General features: G+C 35.6%; 1 protein-coding gene across 5 annotated transcripts; it reads left to right on the top strand.

Moving 5' to 3' along the window:
* The first annotated feature begins 9429 nt into the window (after positions 1 to 9429).
* LOC111888414 (putative disease resistance RPP13-like protein 1) lies at positions 9430 to 18949 on the top strand. 5 transcript variants are annotated; one of them, XR_006187758.2, is made up of 4 exons: positions 9430 to 13740; positions 13954 to 14008; positions 18068 to 18147; positions 18269 to 18949. XR_006187758.2 is itself a non-coding variant. In XM_023884590.3 (2 exons), exon 1 carries the CDS (start codon positions 9968 to 9970, stop codon positions 13715 to 13717), a length of 3750 nt encoding a protein of 1249 aa, XP_023740358.1. In that variant the 5' UTR covers positions 9430 to 9967; the 3' UTR covers positions 13718 to 13740; positions 13954 to 14200. The 5 variants fall into 5 exon arrangements, 1 of the variants encoding a protein (XP_023740358.1); XR_002849187.3 differs by having other exon boundaries at positions 18068 to 18949; XR_002849185.3 differs by lacking the exons at positions 18068 to 18147; positions 18269 to 18949 and adding an exon at positions 14322 to 14530.
* The last annotated feature ends 211 nt before the right edge of the window (positions 18950 to 19160 follow it).

Raw genomic sequence — 19160 nt, 5'->3', positions numbered from 1 at the left:
ACCCAAATTCCATAGTTCAAGAGCTCGTAACCCTAGCCAATCAAAGAGAATAAGGATTGCAAGCAGAGTAGACATGATGCAATGATAAAGAAGATGAAGATGAAATACAATGGCAAACTATTCATAGATCGTGCGAAGACAGGATGTAGAAGACACAAACCTGCAACTTCAATTTTAAGGAGACGAAATACGTCATTAGGAACGGAGAAGGTTGCACTCGCTGTAAAAAAACTGACGTGTAATTTAGTAAATGTGGAATTTCAAGTAATTAATGTAAAGGGAAAAAAAGACAGATGATTGATAGAGTACCCTATACCTGTGAGCTCAAATTAGCTGAATCGATTGCAGATGGCCTTGTGCTTCCAGATAAAGAACCTTATACCTAAAAATTCGACTTATTTGGGGTTTTTAAATTGCATATTGCCGAGATTACCCCTGAGCAGGAACCACCATTGTTAGAAGAAGTAGAAGAAGAAAAGCCGTTTGAGATCGAGAGTATTGAAGTAGAAAAGAACGGGTCCCATTCCAATTTCGAAAGTGAACAAAACCAGAAAAGGAATCTGAAAAATACCCGATGATCCAGAGTTGAAAGAAGTTGAAATGGAAGATTAATTGTTTGAATTCGCTCAGTTATTCCGAACCCTCGCACGTACTGGGTTGAGAGAAAACGAGAGAAACGGAAGCTTGAAAGAAAATAAAACCCTAACACGTGCTAGAGAGAAGGGAGGTGGCGATGGCTTAAGGTTTACAGAGAGACGGGAGGTAGAGAATGAAGGGAGATCTAAAGGAGAGAGTATCAGAGAGGGGAGAGTGGATTGCAAGGATGAAAGATAGATAGAAGATAGGAAAAACGAGGCGGGTTTTCAAAATTTTGGGGATTTCGTTTCCCCCCTCGTCTACTAAATGCGCGTTTCATTAAAATTATAAAGCGACAGGTACAGACGACGCGCGTTTAAGATAAAGTGCCCTTCGTGTTTTTTTTTTCTTGAGACACTAAATTAAGGGCACGCAATAATGCGTAACATAAATCCTTAAATTTTTTGGAGAGATAACACTATTTTAAGGGCACGCCCTTTTGCATATCATTAATCAATGCGCGTCATAAAAAGCGCGTCATTAAAGGTCTGTTTTCTAGTAGTGAAGACGAGTTTGTATGGGAAACTCAACCCACACCACCCCCAACACTATAAAGGAAAACAACCGGCGCAAGAGGCCAATATCATGGAGTCCGCAAGAAGAGCTAGTTTTGACAAAAGCTTGGGTTGACATTTCAGAGTATTCAACGAAGATAAATGCACAACCTGCAGATCATTTTTTGGATTCACATTCTTGAGAGATTCCTCAAGAAGTTGGATAAAGAAGATGAAGAGTATCATACCTAACACCAACTTAATTCAAAGTTTTTAGACATAGAGAAAGCCATCTAAATAGTTGTACAACAACCTAAAAATCCAAATGAAAAGTGGTTAAGGAGATGAATAAATTCTTCAAGAGGCTTCACATTTTTTTCGCGTGGAAACGGGAAAAACATTCAAGTCGCACGAATATTGGAAATTATTATTTCTTAGCCCAAGGTGGAAACAATAAGAACAAGATTTTATACTACGAGAAGAAGGCCAATAAAAAAAAGAACAAAAATGGGCTCCAGTTGATTCACAACATTTTCTTATGCTCGTGTCGGGATGGATTTAAGTGACGATGCCGAATTGAAGTTAGAAGAAATTGTCCGACCGATGGGTAGGGACAAAGCAAAATGGAAAGGGAAGGGGATTTCTTCCAGTGAATTGGATTTTAGCATGGACGCGGATGAAATGCGGAAAATGACGACAATATTTGATCGATACAATATGAACTTTGCTGAGCGTTTGACATTCGACAAAAAAAGGAAGTCAGAAAAAAAAAAGACAAGAAATGGAGGATATAAAATTCTTGATGGAAAACACCGATCATCTTTTAGGAATGACCCTTGAACGAGTTTTGAAGAAGAAAAAGAAGATCATGAAAAATATTTCCTGTAGATTGGTTCGCTTTTTTAAAGGGAAATCTGCGAAAAAGTCTCAATATTTTAGGTCAGTTTACGATTTAGTCCAAAATTAAATTTTGTTTACAAAAAAGGACAGATTACCGGCTATAACTTCAGATTAACCCTTCGTGGCCGGTTTCACAGATTTAGCCAGTATCTCGTCTTTTTTCGTTAATTAATCCAAATTTTGAGGCTTTTTCATTAATTAATCAAAATTTTAGGGCTTTTTCATTATTTATTACCAATAAACCAAAATATTTGGACTTTTCTGAAGATTACCTTTAAACTAATATATATTATATGATCTAATTTAATATGTACTATTCCATGTCTTCTTTCTTATGCTCTTCTAGGCTCACCGTGTGTTTTTATCGGTGTCGTCAAACCCAACAACAAAAATTTCACTCACAAGCCTCGTTAACGCCATCAATTTTCCAAAATTATCCATTCACAACTCCATGATCATCTTTCAATCTCCAAATAAAGAACGGAGAAAATCCTTGTTGATTATGTGGATGTCCCTATTACCTAACCATGACTTAAATCGTGGTTCCAACACTTGGATGTTCCTATTACCTAACCATAACTTGAACCCATACACTAATGGCATTGTCCATAGTGTTGTTAACAATAGAAGACGAATCTCACATGTTCAACCACTGATACATTGGCTCAAGTCTTACTTGACCCTTGTTTCCTTACAACACTATAGAAGCCCCAACATAAGATGAATCCCACATGGTTCATCATTTATTGGTTTTTGATAAAGATCGGAACACAATCTTATTGATGGATCCAAGATCTCCTTCTCGTCCCAATCCTTTTTCTCCTCAATCTTCTTCCAAAAAATGCACTACAATATACAATATTAGCCCCTCTTTCTCTCCTACAAGCATATAACTCAATTAGGGTTTCTCTTAGAGTGTTAAGATGATAAGGGAGGCGGAAATGAAGGCTTAAGGTCCTTTAAATAAAACACAAACCCTGAAAATTAGGGTTTTCACACTCAGCTCTTACTCGTCGAGTTGGGGTCCTCCAACTCGTCGAGTAGACTCTAGAAATTACGCGACCATTAACACTCTCTACTCGGCGAGTTGGGGCCTCCAACTCGTCAAGTTTATCAGACAACAAGAATATAAATTAATTAAATATTATACATGAGAGTCGGGATGTTACACCTATTGTAAGGAAACAAGGGTCAAGTAAGACTTGAGTCAAGGTATCAGTGGTTAAACCATGTGGGATTCGTATTTTGTTTTTAACAAAACTATGGACAATGCCGTTAGTGTATGAGTTCGAAATAAGGTTCGAGTCATGGTTAGGTAATAGGAACATCTGAGTGTTGGAACCGTAGCTCGTAAGTATACTAAATTAATATTTTAATAGTTTATGATGGATAGCTTGTTGACATTTTTTTTTACAATTAGAGTTAACATTCTTCATGGTTTTCAGTACATAATATCGAGTTGATTTTTTTTACATATGTAGAGTTTTTTAAGCTTAATGGTTCACTCTTCATGGTTTTCAAGCCCTATTGTAAGGAAACAAGGGTCATGTAAGACTTGAGCCAATGTATCAGTGGTTAAACCATGTGGGATTCGTATTTTGTTGTGAACAACACTATGGACAATGCAAATAGTGTATGGGTTCGAAATAGGATTCAAGTTATGGTTAGGTAATAGGAACATCCAAGTGTTGGAACCACGGTTTAAGTCATGGTTAGGTAATAGGGACATCCACGTAATCTTTTCTCCGTTCTTTATTTGGAGATTGAAAGATGAACATAGAGTTGTGAATGGATAATTTTGGAAAATCGATGGAGTTAACAAGGCTTGTGAGTGAGATTTTTGTTGTTGGGTTTGACGACACCGATAAAAACACACGGTGAGCCTAGAGGAGCATAAGAAAGAAGACATGGAATAGTACATATTAAATTAGATCATATAATATATATTAGTTTAAAGGTAATCCTCAAAAAAGTCCAAATATTTTGGTTTATTGGTAATAAATAGTGAAAAAGCCCTAAAATTTTGATTAATTAATGAAAAAGCCCCAAAATTTGGATTAATTAATGAAAAAAGACAAGATACCGGCTAAATCTGTGAAACCGGCCACGAAGTGTTAATCTGAAGTTTTAGTCGATAATCTGTCCTTTTTTGTAAACAAAATTTAATTTGGGACTAAATCGTAAACTGGCCTAAAATATTGAGACTTTTTCACAGATTTCCCTTTTTTAAATGTTGGTTGTTTTTCTTTATTAGTTTTTCTAGTTATTTTGATCTTATTCTTTTTTATGTAACTTTTATTATATATAGATGAATTTCTTGTTCCTTAGCAACAAGAAATTAATCCTACTGGACCACTCCTATAATTTTTTTTTCCTTTTATGTTATCCTGTTCCTATGCCCTTTACAGGTGCTGCTAATCCACCATCTTCGTCTTCCTTTTCGATGTTCAATGAGTAGATATCTGTCCAAAACACGTGTTATATTCCTATGCTTTTCGACTCACTGTCACTGCTTTTATTCTTCTCGACTCTATTCATTGGGTTACCGAGCTGGGTTATATTGCATCGCTTTTAATCTTCTTCTAGCAAACAAACTTCCAGTTCCACTGCTTGCACCGTCTTTGTGCCTCCCCTTCATCTCAAAAATCACTCCTCATTGACGATTGCTTGGCTTTTCTTCCTCTTGCATTGTCTGTCTTCAACCACTGGCCCTCTCTTTTAATTTAGGTCTTTATGTCGACGCATCTGAAGACCTTCTGTTGTTAATCGTCTTCTAGACATTTTCTCGGCTTCTGATTTCTGACATCTACTTTTGCTCCCTCCACAGCTTGGGACATCCATTGCTTTAATTTCATTTCAATAAGGTTTAGGATTCTGGTGCCCTAATTCGTTGGTGATATCACACCAGTAGTGGAATCCTAACATGCCCTAAAAAAAATTCACAGCGAAAGCGAGCCGATATCTTAACCCTAACATGCCCTAAAAACATGGTTCACAACATGTTAGTTTTTCTATAAGTTTTTTACGTTCAAATCTCGATTACCTATCTAAACTTGAACCAACTCTTACTGATTTTAGACAGAATGCATCAGAATCCCTTTTGGGATGCATTTGGAAAGTCATCTGAAGCAGCACTTGCTGGAGCATAGTCGAATGAACAAATGGCCACGTACCTCCTTGCCCTTTCTGTAACACCCGGATTTCCAGGTATATTATTTTATTCCTTTATTTTTTTGGAGGTTGGGAGAGAACTCGACGAGTTGGTGTTAAACTCGCCGAGTATGGTCGCAAATTCTATCCGGGTTCACAGCTGGACTCGGCGAGTTCATGAGTGGAACTCGGCGAGTCCACGCTGTTTAATGAATCCCTAATTTCTTGGGTTTGGGACCTACTTAAAGGCCCTTAGGGCCGTCATTTGCGGCTACCAAACCCCAGAGAGAAACCCTAAGAGATCTAGAGCGTTTGTAAGGAAGGAGAGGCCATTCTTGATCATTTTGTTGGTGTAATTGCAAGAAGGAGGTGACCAAGGCAAGAGGAGGCTGAAGGAGGAGCGATTCTGGTGATTTCAGAGTTCATAGACTTCATCTTGAGGTATTTATTCGGACCTTCCTCAGTTTTGGTGTTGATTCTTAGAGTTAGGGTTTTCTAACCCCTTTAGAGGATGAGTATGTGGAGCAACTGGTCCCTTCTCGAGTTTATGTTTTGGATCTGGACTCAAAGAGGTCCAGAGACCTTAACCCTTGGAGCTTTATGATTTATTTTGGGAGCCATGAGCTTAGGATGTTATTTTTGGGGCTAAATCACCAAGTGAGACCATCTAGACGTTATATGAGTGGCAAGGTCTGAACTTTACGTGATTATCATGCTTGGGAAGGTCAGATCTATGGATTTAAGGAACAGATCTGACCTCAGGAGGTCAAAGGAGTTTGTGCATGGCATGAACTCGTCGAGTCTGAAGAACAACTCGACGAGTAGGGTTAGATTTTCCTGTAAATCACTCAGTGAGTAGACTTGTCGAGTTGGGGAAATAACTCAGTGAGTCAGAGGGGGATTAGGGGACTGGAGTTCAAGGCGGAACTCGCCGAGTTGTTCTTGAGACTCGACGAGTTGAGTCGGGGTAGCCCCGCGATTCATGCCAGGTGTGACTCGTCGAGCAAGGGGAGGAACTCGACGTGCCAAGCAGGACTAAAGAGTTAGTGGACATGTGTAGACTCGCCGAGTCGCCCAAGTGCACTCGACGAGTCGAGTCAAAGTTTGACCGTTGACTTTTGTTGACTTTTAGGGTTTGGTCAACAATGTGGCCTTTAAGCCAAGAGAGGGGTAAAATGGTCTTTTACCCTTCTGAGGGTGCTAAGATAGGGTTGAGTATAGTATATTTATGAGAGTATTTAGTTTATGCGATTAGGCGGAGGCTAGATCGTATTTCTACCGAGTCAGAGATTTACCGAGACATCTGAGGTGAGTCTTCTCACTATACTTTATCTAGTGTGGTAACAGAATTATGTGGCAGAGTATTGTAGAGTTATATGCCAGTGTATTTGCATGTTACTATGTGTTGTGATTTATTGTGATATATGGTATGCATGATTCAGAGTTTACAGAGTTAGGACCAGTGGGTCCACAGAGTTATGGGACCAAGAGGGTCCCACGGAGATATTCGACCAAAGGGTCAACAGAGTTACAATCTTGAATGACTGATATGTGTTATGTGGTATTTTGGGGAACTCACTAAGCAATTATGCTTGCAGTGTTATGTGTGGTGTTTCAGGTACTAGCGATGATCGCGGGAAGGCGCCGGCATGACTCGTACACACGCACACTGGAGTTCATACGTTTTGATCTTGGGGTTTTGTATTGAGATGATGTTGATACAACGTTTTGAAAATGAATGTGAATGATGCTTTATGTTTTCTTTAAAAAAAATTGTTAAATTTTATGGTGTTACACTTTCTTTACGTTTAATAAACAATCTTTTCTATCCCTTATTTTTTTTGTGTTCGAAGTCTTAATGATGATGGCTTCTACTGGCAACCCATCTGATTAGAACACAACTCGAATGCACCAGCAACTGCAGCAGGTATTGAATATTCTCAGGTGTAATACCCCCTTCACTCCTTCAGATTAGGCAAGAACCAATTTCTAAATATAAGTATGTTCATAATCTTTTGTTAATATTATTTGATTTTCACTTATCCTAGGAAATTTGGTCCGAATCTTTTAGGTGGCACATGTTATAAGAGAACAAAATATATGGGTTACACCTCTAATTTGTTCTTCATGTTGTTCTAAATCCATAGAGTAGCATTATTGATTATGATTCATAATTTGAATTACATTTATGCATTTAAACTATGATTAGGAAACTTGAAAGAGCATTAGGTTCAGCAAGTGATCTTAAATACAATTTTTAAGGGTGTAGTTTGATATTTCACTTTCTACATAACCTTTTTATTCTATCTTCGTGATAAAAAAACTAAACTATAATTAAATGACAGGACATACCAATCTACTTTTGAATCTACAGGCATGATTTATAGGGAGATTTCTTAGTGAGGTTGTGTTGCATGTACTCTATTAATAGGTATCATTATTCAACCCACTTATGATTTAGAGCTTCAAACCTAGATAATTTCTATATTAACATGGATTTTGTTTTTATCTCTAAAATGTCTGTAACTTTTACTACTTCAGATAGTTTAATGTACTTTTGAAGTTTCCTTTTAACAAAGGAAGTATTTTTGTCAATTTTGAAGTTAAAAACGATTCAATCCAACTTTACATTGAATTGTGAATTGGAATGGAGGTCTTTAATTTACCAATTGCTATTTGATGATTATTTTTAGGGCATAAACAATTTTCTTATTTTATTTTGTAGTTCATTGTCATGCATTTTCATTCTTTATGCTTCTGCAGCCGCTTTAAGAGGTGGGTAATATGTCAATTTGATTTGTTTTAACATCTATATACCTAACAAACACTTTAAAGCTAAATGAAGGTTGTTTGAAAAGTTATGGAATAGCATGTATTTCTATTACTTTTTTTTATTATAATATCTTAATTAAACAAAAGCAATAGAAGTACCTTACTTGTGTTTATGTAATTTCAGTTTTTAGTTTTAGATTAATACTTAAGCATTGTACTTTGAACTTACAATACTATAATGCAAGAAATATGAAAGTACAATGCACAAAGAATGTATGTGTATTTAGTTTGTGTGTGTGGCTGTATGGATGTGTGTGTGAAACAATCTACTTTTCATTTGTTTTTATTATAATATGCTATCGATAGTTATGATGGAAAAAGTGCAAAGTAGCTTAACATAAAACTGTCAGTCTGTTATTAACATAAACATATCAACATGTTACTTATTTTTTTTTTTTCAAATTTCCCATTTTGCCCTTCTGAATGTACCTTTGACTCTATTTCCATAGGAGTTTTTTGGGAACCGCATCAATGGTTCTATACCTGAAACACTAGGTGATATTTCTACATTTGAGGAGATATAAATAAAAATTATTATCATTCATGTCTACCCTACGTGAGACCTTACAATGAATTTCCTGTTTTGACCTTTAGGGTCATGGAAGACGGTCTTATTAGAGGACCACTTCCTCAAAGTCTTGGATGCCTGGCTTTGCTGTTGAGGTGCATCTGCCTTTCGATAATCCTCCATAAAGAGATGCTCAAACCCTATTGAAAAGTGCACTGAATAATCTAAGAGGAAGCGTAAACGAAGTCTTTTGTTAATTTTTTCCATGTAGTTGATGTTTTTTTTGCATGCACTTAAATGTTTTTTACTGTCAATAAATATAAACCCATCAGATATCACCCACAACCCAATAACAAAGTCCAAAAAAATTCCTTCCTATTCTTAGTAAAAGAAATGAAGACTAACAAGTAACAATGACCAAAATATGTTTATTTTATCCAAAACACGTTTATTGTAGGACAAGCATTAGGAATGATGATGAGTCCATAAGAAAGAAATTTAAACAACAATGTCACAAACAATATATATAAAAAAACAAATTAAATTAAAAACGTTACACTCATAAATTAAAAGAAAAACCCCACAATTATAACATTAAAAATAAATATTGAACGGACCATGAGCCCAATAACAAAATGGATATTCAGCAGAGCATAAGCCAACAACAAACTCCTTAAAATTAACAATCCAGTCCATGCGCAAAACATTCCTAGTTTTAATTAACGAAGTGGTGTTCTAATTTTAATTAATTTTTATATTTATTAGTCATTTAAAATTTTTTTAACTTAAAAATCAATTATTTTTATTTAAAAGAAAATGGAAGGGAAAAGACAGTGAAGATGATTTTTTGAGTGTCGGTGAGTAAAAGAACTTAGAAAAAAGTGACGTATGAGGCAAAAAGTGAAAAACAAGAACAGATTTTAATCCACTCGGTTCGTTACTCTCTGAATCCCACACAAGCAGCGGAAATTCTTACTAAACACAATTTCAGAAAAGAAGAGGATGAAGAAGAGAACAGTGAGCAGAAGAAGATGATGAGGGCCATGGAAAAGTCGAACGGAGAGTCGGAGGTGAAGGATGGTTTCGTCGATCCATCAGTCACTATCTGGACCCACCAGGCCACCATACCAACTCGGACCTCATCGACCCCATGAGCTGCTGAGCAGTGAGGTTTGAATGTTCTTTGATTTTCCTTTTGATAAATTAAATAAAATTCGCAATGTTTTGGTAACTATTTTCAAACTACAGCACTTGCAACTTTTTGGGCCACAAAAATTGTGGTGTACATTGATTTTATCCGAATCTATGCCCTCATCAATAATTGAAACCTTTCTCTTTCCATGTGCATTCACATCTCTGCTATAAACAATAATTGAAATCATTCTCTCCGCATATCCGTTTCATCCCCATTTCTACTAATATTCTCTGCTCTTAATTATCATAAACAATGGCTGAAATCGTTGTTTCTGCCTTCTTCTCGGTGTTCTTTGAAAAGCTGGCCTCTGAAGCCATCCAGAAGATTGCTCGCGCTAAGGGAATTGATTCCCAGCTCAGGAAACTGAAGAGGTCATTAATCCAGATTAAAGCTCTGCTTAATGATGCTTCTCAGAAGGAAATAACTGATCAAGCTGTTAAAGAGTGGTTGAATGGTCTCCAACATCTGGCTTACGACATAGACGACCTACTTGATGACTTGGCAACAGAAGGTATGCATCGTGAGTTGACCGAGGAACCTGGAGACACCACCAGCATGGTAAGAAAGCTAATCCCAACTTGTTGCACAAATTTCTCACTAAGTAGTAGGATGGGTAGCAAGATAGATGCTATTACTACCAAGTTACAAGAACTGGTAGAGGAAAAAGAAAATCTTGGTTTAAGTGTGAAAGATGAAAGCCCAAAACATATGAATAGAAGATTAGAGACCTCTTTGGTAGATGCATCTAGTATTGTTGGACGCAAAGATGAAAAGGATGCTTTGATCCACAAGCTATATGAACCATGTGATAGAAACTATAGCATCGTGCCCATAGTTGGTATGGGTGGGGTGGGCAAGACCACTCTAGCTAGACTTTTGTATGACGAAATGCAAGGGAAGGCTCACTTCGAACTCAACGCGTGGGTTTGTGTTTCTGATGAATTTGATATCTTCAATATAACCAAAGTTATCTTTCAAGCGATAGGCGGGGGAAACCAAAAATTTAAGGACTTAAATCTTCTTCAAGTAGCTTTAAAAGAGAAGATATCAAAGAAAAGATTTCTTCTTGTTCTTGATGATGTTTGGAGTGAAAGCTATACCGATTGGGAAATTCTAGAACGCCCATTTCTAGCAGGAGCACCAGGAAGTAAGATTATCATCACCACCCGGAAGCTGTCATTGCTAACCCAACTGGGTTACAATCAACCTTACAGTCTCTCTGTTTTGTCACATGAGAATGCTGTATCTTTGTTCTGTCAACATGCATTCGGCGAAAATAACTTCGATTCACATCCTTCACTTAAACCACATGGTGAAGGTATTGTCAAAAAATGTGATGGCTTGCCATTGGCTTTGATAGCGCTTGGGAGGTTATTGAGGACAAAAACCGATGAGGAAGAATGGAAGGAGCTGCTTAATAGTGAGATATGGAGGTTGGGAAATAGAGATAAGATTATTCCGGCTCTTAGGCTAAGCTACCATGATCTTTCTGCTAATTTGAAGCTGCTGTTCGCATACTGTTCCTTGTTCCCTAAGGACTACGTGTTTGACATGGAGGAGTTGATTCTATTATGGATGGCGGAAGGGTTTTTGCATCAATCAAGTACAGGGAAATCAATGGAACGTATGGGTGTTGAATGTTTTGAAGACTTGTTGTCAAGGTCATTTTTCCAACAGGCGCCTAATGATAAATCGTTATTTGTTATGCATGACCTGATGAATGACTTGGCCATGTCTGTTGCTGGAGAATTTTTTTCAAGGTTAGACATTGAAATGAAGAAGGAAATTGGGAAGGATGATCCGGGTAAGTACCGGCATATGTCATTTGTTTGTGAGAGATATATGGTTTACACAAAGTTCGAGGCATTCAAAGGAGCTAATAGTTTGAGAACATTATTAGCTTTATCTTTTGGGATGATAAACAGTTGGCAAACATTCTACTTATCAAATGAGGTTTTAGATAACTTACTTCAGGAGTTACCATTGTTAAGGGTCCTAAGTTTGAGTAATCTTAGCATAAGGGAGGTACCAGAATTCATTGGCAGTCTGAAGCACCTGCGGTATCTTAATTTATCTCAAACCAGAATCACACATTTACCAGATAATGTCGGCAACCTTTATAATTTACAGACGTTGATTGTTTATGGCTGTAGTTATTTAAAAAAGTTGCCCGAGAGCTTCTCAAAGCTTAAAAATTTGCGGCATTTTGACATGAGAGATACTCGACTTTTGAATAAGATGCCCTTAGGGATTGGTGAGTTGAAAAGCCTACGAACTCTCTCTAGGATCATTATTGAAGGAGACAGCAGCTTTTCAATAAGTGAGCTTAAAGATCTAAAGGATCTCCAAGGTAAAATTTCCTTTGAGGGGCTTGACAAAGTGCGAAATCCAATGTACGCACAGGAAGTGAACTTATCCCACAGGAGGCTAAGTGAGTTAGAGGTGAAATGGAGTGATGTATTTGATAATTCTCGAGAGGAAACAGTTGAACAGGAGGTCCTGAATGTGATGAAGCCTCATAATGATAATCTAAAACATCTCAGGATTGTGTCGTATGGAGGTACAAAGTTTCCGAATTGGGTTGGGGATCCCTCATTTTATCGGTTGGCTAAAGTGACACTAACTGGTTGTAAGAAGTGTACATCTCTACCGCCACTTGGGCAGTTACCATTACTTAAGGAGTTGGGTATTGCAGGGATGGATGAGGTAAAAGTTGTGGGTCCGGAGTTGCTTGGGACTAGTCTTGCATTCCCTTCACTTGAAAAACTACATATTTTTGATATGAAAGGGTGGGAGGCATGGTCAACCAATAATAATGGGGTACTTGTCGATACAGCATTTCCATGCCTTCAAGAGCTTTTGATATGGAATTGTCCTAATTTGGTTACAGTCTCAGTTGAAGCATTACCTTCACTGAGGGTTCTAAGGATAACTGAGTGCGGTCATGAGGTGTTAGGAAGTCTGGTTCGTGTAGCTTCATCGATTACCACGTTGGTTATAGATAAAATTTCAGGACTTAATGATCAGGTGTGGGGAGGTGTTATAGAGCATCTTGGGGCAGTTGAGGATATACATATTACAAGGTGTAATGAAATAAGATACTTGTGGAAATCAGAAGCAGAGGCAAGTAAGGTTCTTGTAAACTTAAGTAGGTTGCATGTAGGTTCCTGTTCAAATATGGTAAGTTTAGGAGAAAAAGAGGAGGATAATTGTCGGAGCAACCTAACATCTCTTACAAGCTTGGAAGTATGGAAGTGTAAAAGCTTGGAGCATTGCAGCTGTCCAAATAGCCTCAAGTCACTTGACATCCGTAATTGTAATAAATTATTGGAAAAGGAGTTGGCAGGTGCACGAAAGAAGCCTCTGATCAACTCAAACATACTGATGCTTGAATCTGTATGTATAATTAATTGGCCAAATCTGAAATCGATCACTGATTTGAGTTCCTTCAATCACCTTAGGAATCTTCAAATAGAAAATTGTCCAAATATGGAGTCATTTCCTGATCATGAGTTGCCAGAACTCAATGTGTTAACACATCTGACGATATTAAATTGTCAAAGTATGGATGCGTCCTTTCCTATTGGGCTTTGGCCTCCAAAATTGCTTGTCCTTGTAATAGGGGGGTTGAAGAAGCCCATTTCAAAGTGGGGCCCACAAAATTTTCCAACCTCACTTGTTTATCTACTATTAGTAGGTGGAGGGTCGGAAGATGTGAGTAATATCAGTCAGTTGTCCCATCTTCTTCCTTCATCTCTTACTTCTCTTTATATAGAAGAATTTGAGAAAGTGGAATCAGTTTCAAAGGGACTCCAACACCTCACCTCTCTCCAGCATCTCTTGATTAGGAACTGCCCAAAGACAAGAGATCTACCAGAAATGTTGCTGCATTCACTCTTGACTTTGACAATAGATGGATGCCCAAATCTAAAAGAAAGGAGTAGTAAAAGAGGCTCCTACTGGCCCCTCGTTTCACGTATCCCCTGCATCCGCATATACTAAGCAGTTCAGACTTAATTCTAAAGGTATGCTTTTCCCTCTGCTTTTGATCAATTATAAATTATAAATATAATATTTGATTTTGCTTTCTTTCAACCAACAAAATGCCAATATTATATCCAACATAAGCATGTATATATATAATAAAATAAATTGCTTCCATGTCAATATATAGTTGTAAACATGGATAAACAGTTTTATAACTTTATTAACTCATCCTGCTTTCTGAAATTTGGCAGGCCATTTAATTGAGAACATGGATTCACTTCCCAAACATGATGATACAAATAAAAGGTAGCCCCTCCCTCTGCCTTTGACTTCTTTTGGTTTATATACACATAAACTTAATAATACATTTTGCTTGCACTATAAAAGCAGCCCCTAGAGATTATTTTAGCATAAAAAATAAATCTGTGTCACAATATCAGGAACTTCTTTTGTTAAAAAAATATTATTTAGTTGTGAACATGGAAGGGATATGATTTATTGCAGAATATTATAATTAAATGATTAAAAAGTTACTTTAAAAAAATAGTAGGTTTGAAATTTCATTTGTGAAATAGGAATGATTTGCAATTGCTCTATGAGGCAAATCTGTCAATTGCAGACAAGTGTGAGCAGAAAAGACGTATTCCTGTTTTCTGCATATCTTCTAGCAGACAAATCAACTTAATTTCAAGGGGTGATCCAGATGTTTTGGGCCAGTTGTATATGAAATATTAGAAGCTCGTGTATATATATGTTTAATTAAATGGAAAATAATAAACTGTTAGAAATCATGCTACCTTTTTCTTTTTACTTTACAAGTTGATCTAAGAGGGAACTAGCCAAGGATATAATATAACCATGACTAATTTGAAACAAGAAACATGGTGCAGCGATGGATAGTCTATGATGCTGCCACGATATATATTTCTTTTTTGTATTTTTCAATCCAAGTTTACTAAAACCAAATCATGTTATATATTGTTAAGCATTCATTATTAAATGTAAAACAATAGTTTTTTGAAAATAGCCATTTAGATTCTGGTCATAGAAGATTTTCATATTTATTATCTTTTCCCCTCAATTAATTTTTATTTAACAGTTTTCACCCCTCATAATTAATTTTAAAATTAAATTATTGGTATTTTATACATTACGATTTGATCCCCTATTATATTTTAAAGTTACACTTTGACCCTTTCTATATTTTTTAATAATCTTTTTTTTTATCAATTTCTTTATAATACAATTTCATGTTTTATTTTCGTCTGTCTCCTCCTTGTATAATTATTTGTATCAAAGTTTTATTTTTATATTTTTGTGCTCCAATTTATATGGTTTAATCGTCTCTTTGGTATATATGGTGTTGATATGTATTTTTGAACATACCGGGACTTCCGCAGCATCGCGCGGACGGTCGAACCCTAGTATATATTAACTTTCAAAATGGGTTTGTGAGGAGAAGTTACTATTCATTTCAAATGAATTCAGCCGTTATTTGAGAAAATGATAGGTGTAAGCAAATCAGCCGTTCTTTTGTAAGCAAATAGCAGTTCTTTTCCTTCCTCTTTTCATTTATGTTTTTCATTTTTCTCCCCTAAGTTTCATTTTATTTTACATTCTTTGCCCAAAATAATTTTGAGCCATCACTAGCGTTTCTTTTACTTCTCTTTTTCTACTTCCACTTTCATTTGTTTTTTCATTTTCGGCCCCTGAGTTTCATTTGTTTTTACATTCTTTATCCTAAATTAGTTTTGATCTAACAGTTTTTTATCCTTATAAATTTAAAATTAAATCGTTGGCATTTTGTAAGTTATAAATATGATTCCTTACTATATTTTTAAGTTACCATTTTGGTCTCATACATAATTTGTTTTTGTAGTTTTTGTTTTTTTAAATATTATTTTTTTATCATTATAATTTCTTAAATAGTTGTCTTATGTGGTGTACAAATCAAGATATAGTGTCAAAATTTATTTTTACCCGCATCCTCCATGGATAATTGTTTCGGTCAAAATTGTATCTTATACTTTTGTGGTTCATTTTTGTTTTACATTTTCGAAAACCAAAACTACCAAATTCAAATCATATTATACTTGTTAAAACATTTAATACAAAATTCTATATTTTGTAGTAATTTTGATTCTTTTTATAGCAAACTTTTATATTTACATATTTTTCCCTCAACTAATTTTGAAATAATAATTTTCATCCCTAATTTTATAAAGTTATATAATTGGTATTTTGTAAGTTACAATTTTGGTCCCTTATTATATTTTAAAGTTACGTTTTTCATCAGTTTTTATAGTATTCATTTTCATTAATATTTATTGCTATTAATTTTTATTAATTGTCTTTTAGTATTCTACCAAATATGATATATTTCAAATTTTATTTTTGTGCATCTCTTTTATACATAATTGTTAAGATAGAAATTTTATTTTTATATTTTTGTGGTACAACTTGCAAAAGGTTACCATGGGACCTCTAATTTTTTTAGCAGCGTGTTTATGTTCTTATTGTTTTGTGGATGATAAAGATTAAAAAACGTTTGAATGTAATTATAGTTGTTCTGTTGTTTGATTTGGCTAAAGATCATCACCATAAAGCTGCATAAATTAGCATCGTTGTTGTAGAAGATAAGCTTGTAGTTTGCAATTTTAGAATATGGTTGAAAGTAACTATGTTGAAAGTTGTCTCAAAATTTCTCCTAAAGCCTTATCCATGCCGACCTGCGTTTTTCAACATACCGGGATTCTGCATCATCGCGCGGATGGTTTAAACCCTAGTTGAAATGATTTTCCAAATTTAACCATGATTTTACTTATGCTACAAAATATGTGATGCTCAATATGAGGCCATAGTGTGATGTTACAATGATGGAAACAATCATTTTGTGCCTATGCATGAAAATGTAACTTTTTAAGGACTTCAGTTAATCTCTAACTGATTTGTTAAACCCTCTGATTCACAAGTTTCCACCATCACTAGAGTCCTCTACACCTATAAAATATTATGCTTAGAAGAATTGTGTTTATATGAATGGGGAATATTATTTGACTTATATATAGGGGTAATCAAAAGCAAGAAAAACGAGAGACGAAGAAAGAGAACTAACTTGGAATAACAGAGAAAACTCATCCATCTAAAGTCAATGTGAACACCAAATTAAACATTGAATAACAGTTAGAAGATAACTTGTAGAATAGATTAGAGACAATGAAAGAGATATTATCATAAAAAGAATAGTGGTCCGATGGTGATCATGGTCACTAGAGAGTAATGGAGTTTGTTTTTGTAGATGTTGAAATAAACACAAATAGCTTCAATGCTATTATATATTCAGTGTGTGAAGCAGTATTAAGATACACATTCCAAATTTTCATAATCGGTTTGGTCAATTTGATACGATAGAAACACGCCCTTGCTTCACATTATGCTGAACAAAAAAACTCCTTAGAATGCTTAAAAACTAAACAAGGTATGAAAGTTAAATATCAATCGAAGATTAGAAATGAAATAAATAATATGCTACAAATTTAGAGAATCCATATCAAATCATTTCTAGCATCATCCGTTTCAAATAATAAGCTTTCATCAAGTAGAAAGTCATGACTGTTAAACGTCATTAGCTATTGTTGTAGGTTGATCGACATAACTAATGTTATCACCCAAAATGATCTTTTTAGACAGAAAAAATTAATGATTGGGCTAATATGTCAAAAATAGCTTACATGTGGAAAATAGGGACATATATACCACGGAAATACACATTAATTGCTTGCAAAAAGACTACCTATTAATCAAAGATTGCGTTTGCATGTTATCCTTGTTTTAATTCATAACTTTGGTCGAACATTTTATCATGCGCATTTAGCATTTCATCAAACACATAACGTGCATGTAAAACTATCAAATAGAAGCTTGTTCAAGTCATATTATAAGCAAAGAAATTAAAATTGTTTGTTGAAACTTGAAAGGTAAAATCAAAAAAAAAGAAAACCTTAGTTGCCATGATGCCCATGACGACTAAGAACTAGAACGCAACCAACCATGTGTAATAATGCATCAAACTTCTAAAATATGTGGTATTTTATTGTTATGAGTTTTATTTTTATGAGGCCGAATTTAATTTAACACATTTTTTCTAGATAATAGTGAGAACATTTTTGTTTTTGATTTAAAATGTGGGGAAAATGACATATATGTCTTATTATGTTTCTAGGGCTTACCCATATAGCCATTTAACTTATTTTGTGGCTTTATAAGGGAACAAATTATCTGTTACCTACCAATATAATCCATTTCACACATTGTAGCCAGTTTAAATTGCTACATAAGCCTAGCCTAACATGTAAGCAATGACAGGGCAAGAATTCAAAGCGTCTAACAACCACAACGACGTTGTATTGAATGTCAATCGTAGGGAGCACGCTTCAACTGTTCAGGTGCCTCCATATAAAATGAACACTTAGTTTCCCTAAAATGGCACATATGCAAACTTCATTACCCCAATCTCGTCTCTAAGTTTACTCTAAAATTGGGAAATGCCTTCGAACGGACATGTAGAACATAGGTGGTCTCCAAACTACCGCCATCACATGGAGGAGAATCATTCCAATGGTGTAACCAACGAAGACATGGCCATTAATCTACTGCAAACCTAGCTAGAATTGTCTCTCATACGGGAGGACTTCCAAGACTAGTTGTGTGAGTTCCGACAAGCTGTTAATCGAGACTTGGATGCCATGAACCGTGAGGCCGATGACTTTCGTGCTGGTCAGGTAGATATCTCTAATCTCATTACTGTTCTTAAGAATCATTTCGTTATATTGCAAGGATCATATGTGAAGATGGTCTTTTAGCACAACAAATGTAAGAAAGTGAAATATTGTCTTGGGATTGTTGGTGTTGTTATTGTGGGTGTGTTGACGTATATGTTCTTCAACTAAAAAAAACTTGTGTAGGGTAAAGCATTTATGTCATGGGTTTGGGTTTTGCTGTGTTACTTAAGTTGTTTAATGCCGATATTAGTAGTAGATTTTGTGTCTGGTGTTGCTAATAGTTTGTGCTAGTGGTGTATAGATTTGATGGTGGTGTTGCTTGGGCTGCTGATGGTCATCATTTTTTGATGAAGGTTTTTGTCGATGATCTTTGTAATAGGTTATGGAATAGCAAAAAGTGATGTAAACAAACCCATGGCTGAAATGTTGGTTAATATGTTATTATTAAAAAAAATTGTCTTACACCCGATTCTGTGTTTGTGCATGAACGAATGAAACGCTTGGGGATTATATATGTTTCGTTAACTTGTTCCCAATCATGTGGATCTTCATCGCTGGGATGGGACCACACACCAAAGCAAATAGAATATACATTTTTTATGTAGATACACATAGGGACCACAAATGGTGCAGTTAGGGAAAAGGGACAAAATTAAACAATAAATTTACACACGAGG

The sequence above is a fragment of the Lactuca sativa genome, chromosome 3 (genome assembly GCF_002870075.4).
Source record: "Lactuca sativa cultivar Salinas chromosome 3, Lsat_Salinas_v11, whole genome shotgun sequence".
Taxonomy (NCBI): Eukaryota; Viridiplantae; Streptophyta; class Magnoliopsida; order Asterales; family Asteraceae; genus Lactuca; species Lactuca sativa.
Note: the sequence above shows the minus strand (reverse complement) of the source record. Positions and strands in the feature narration are given on the sequence as shown.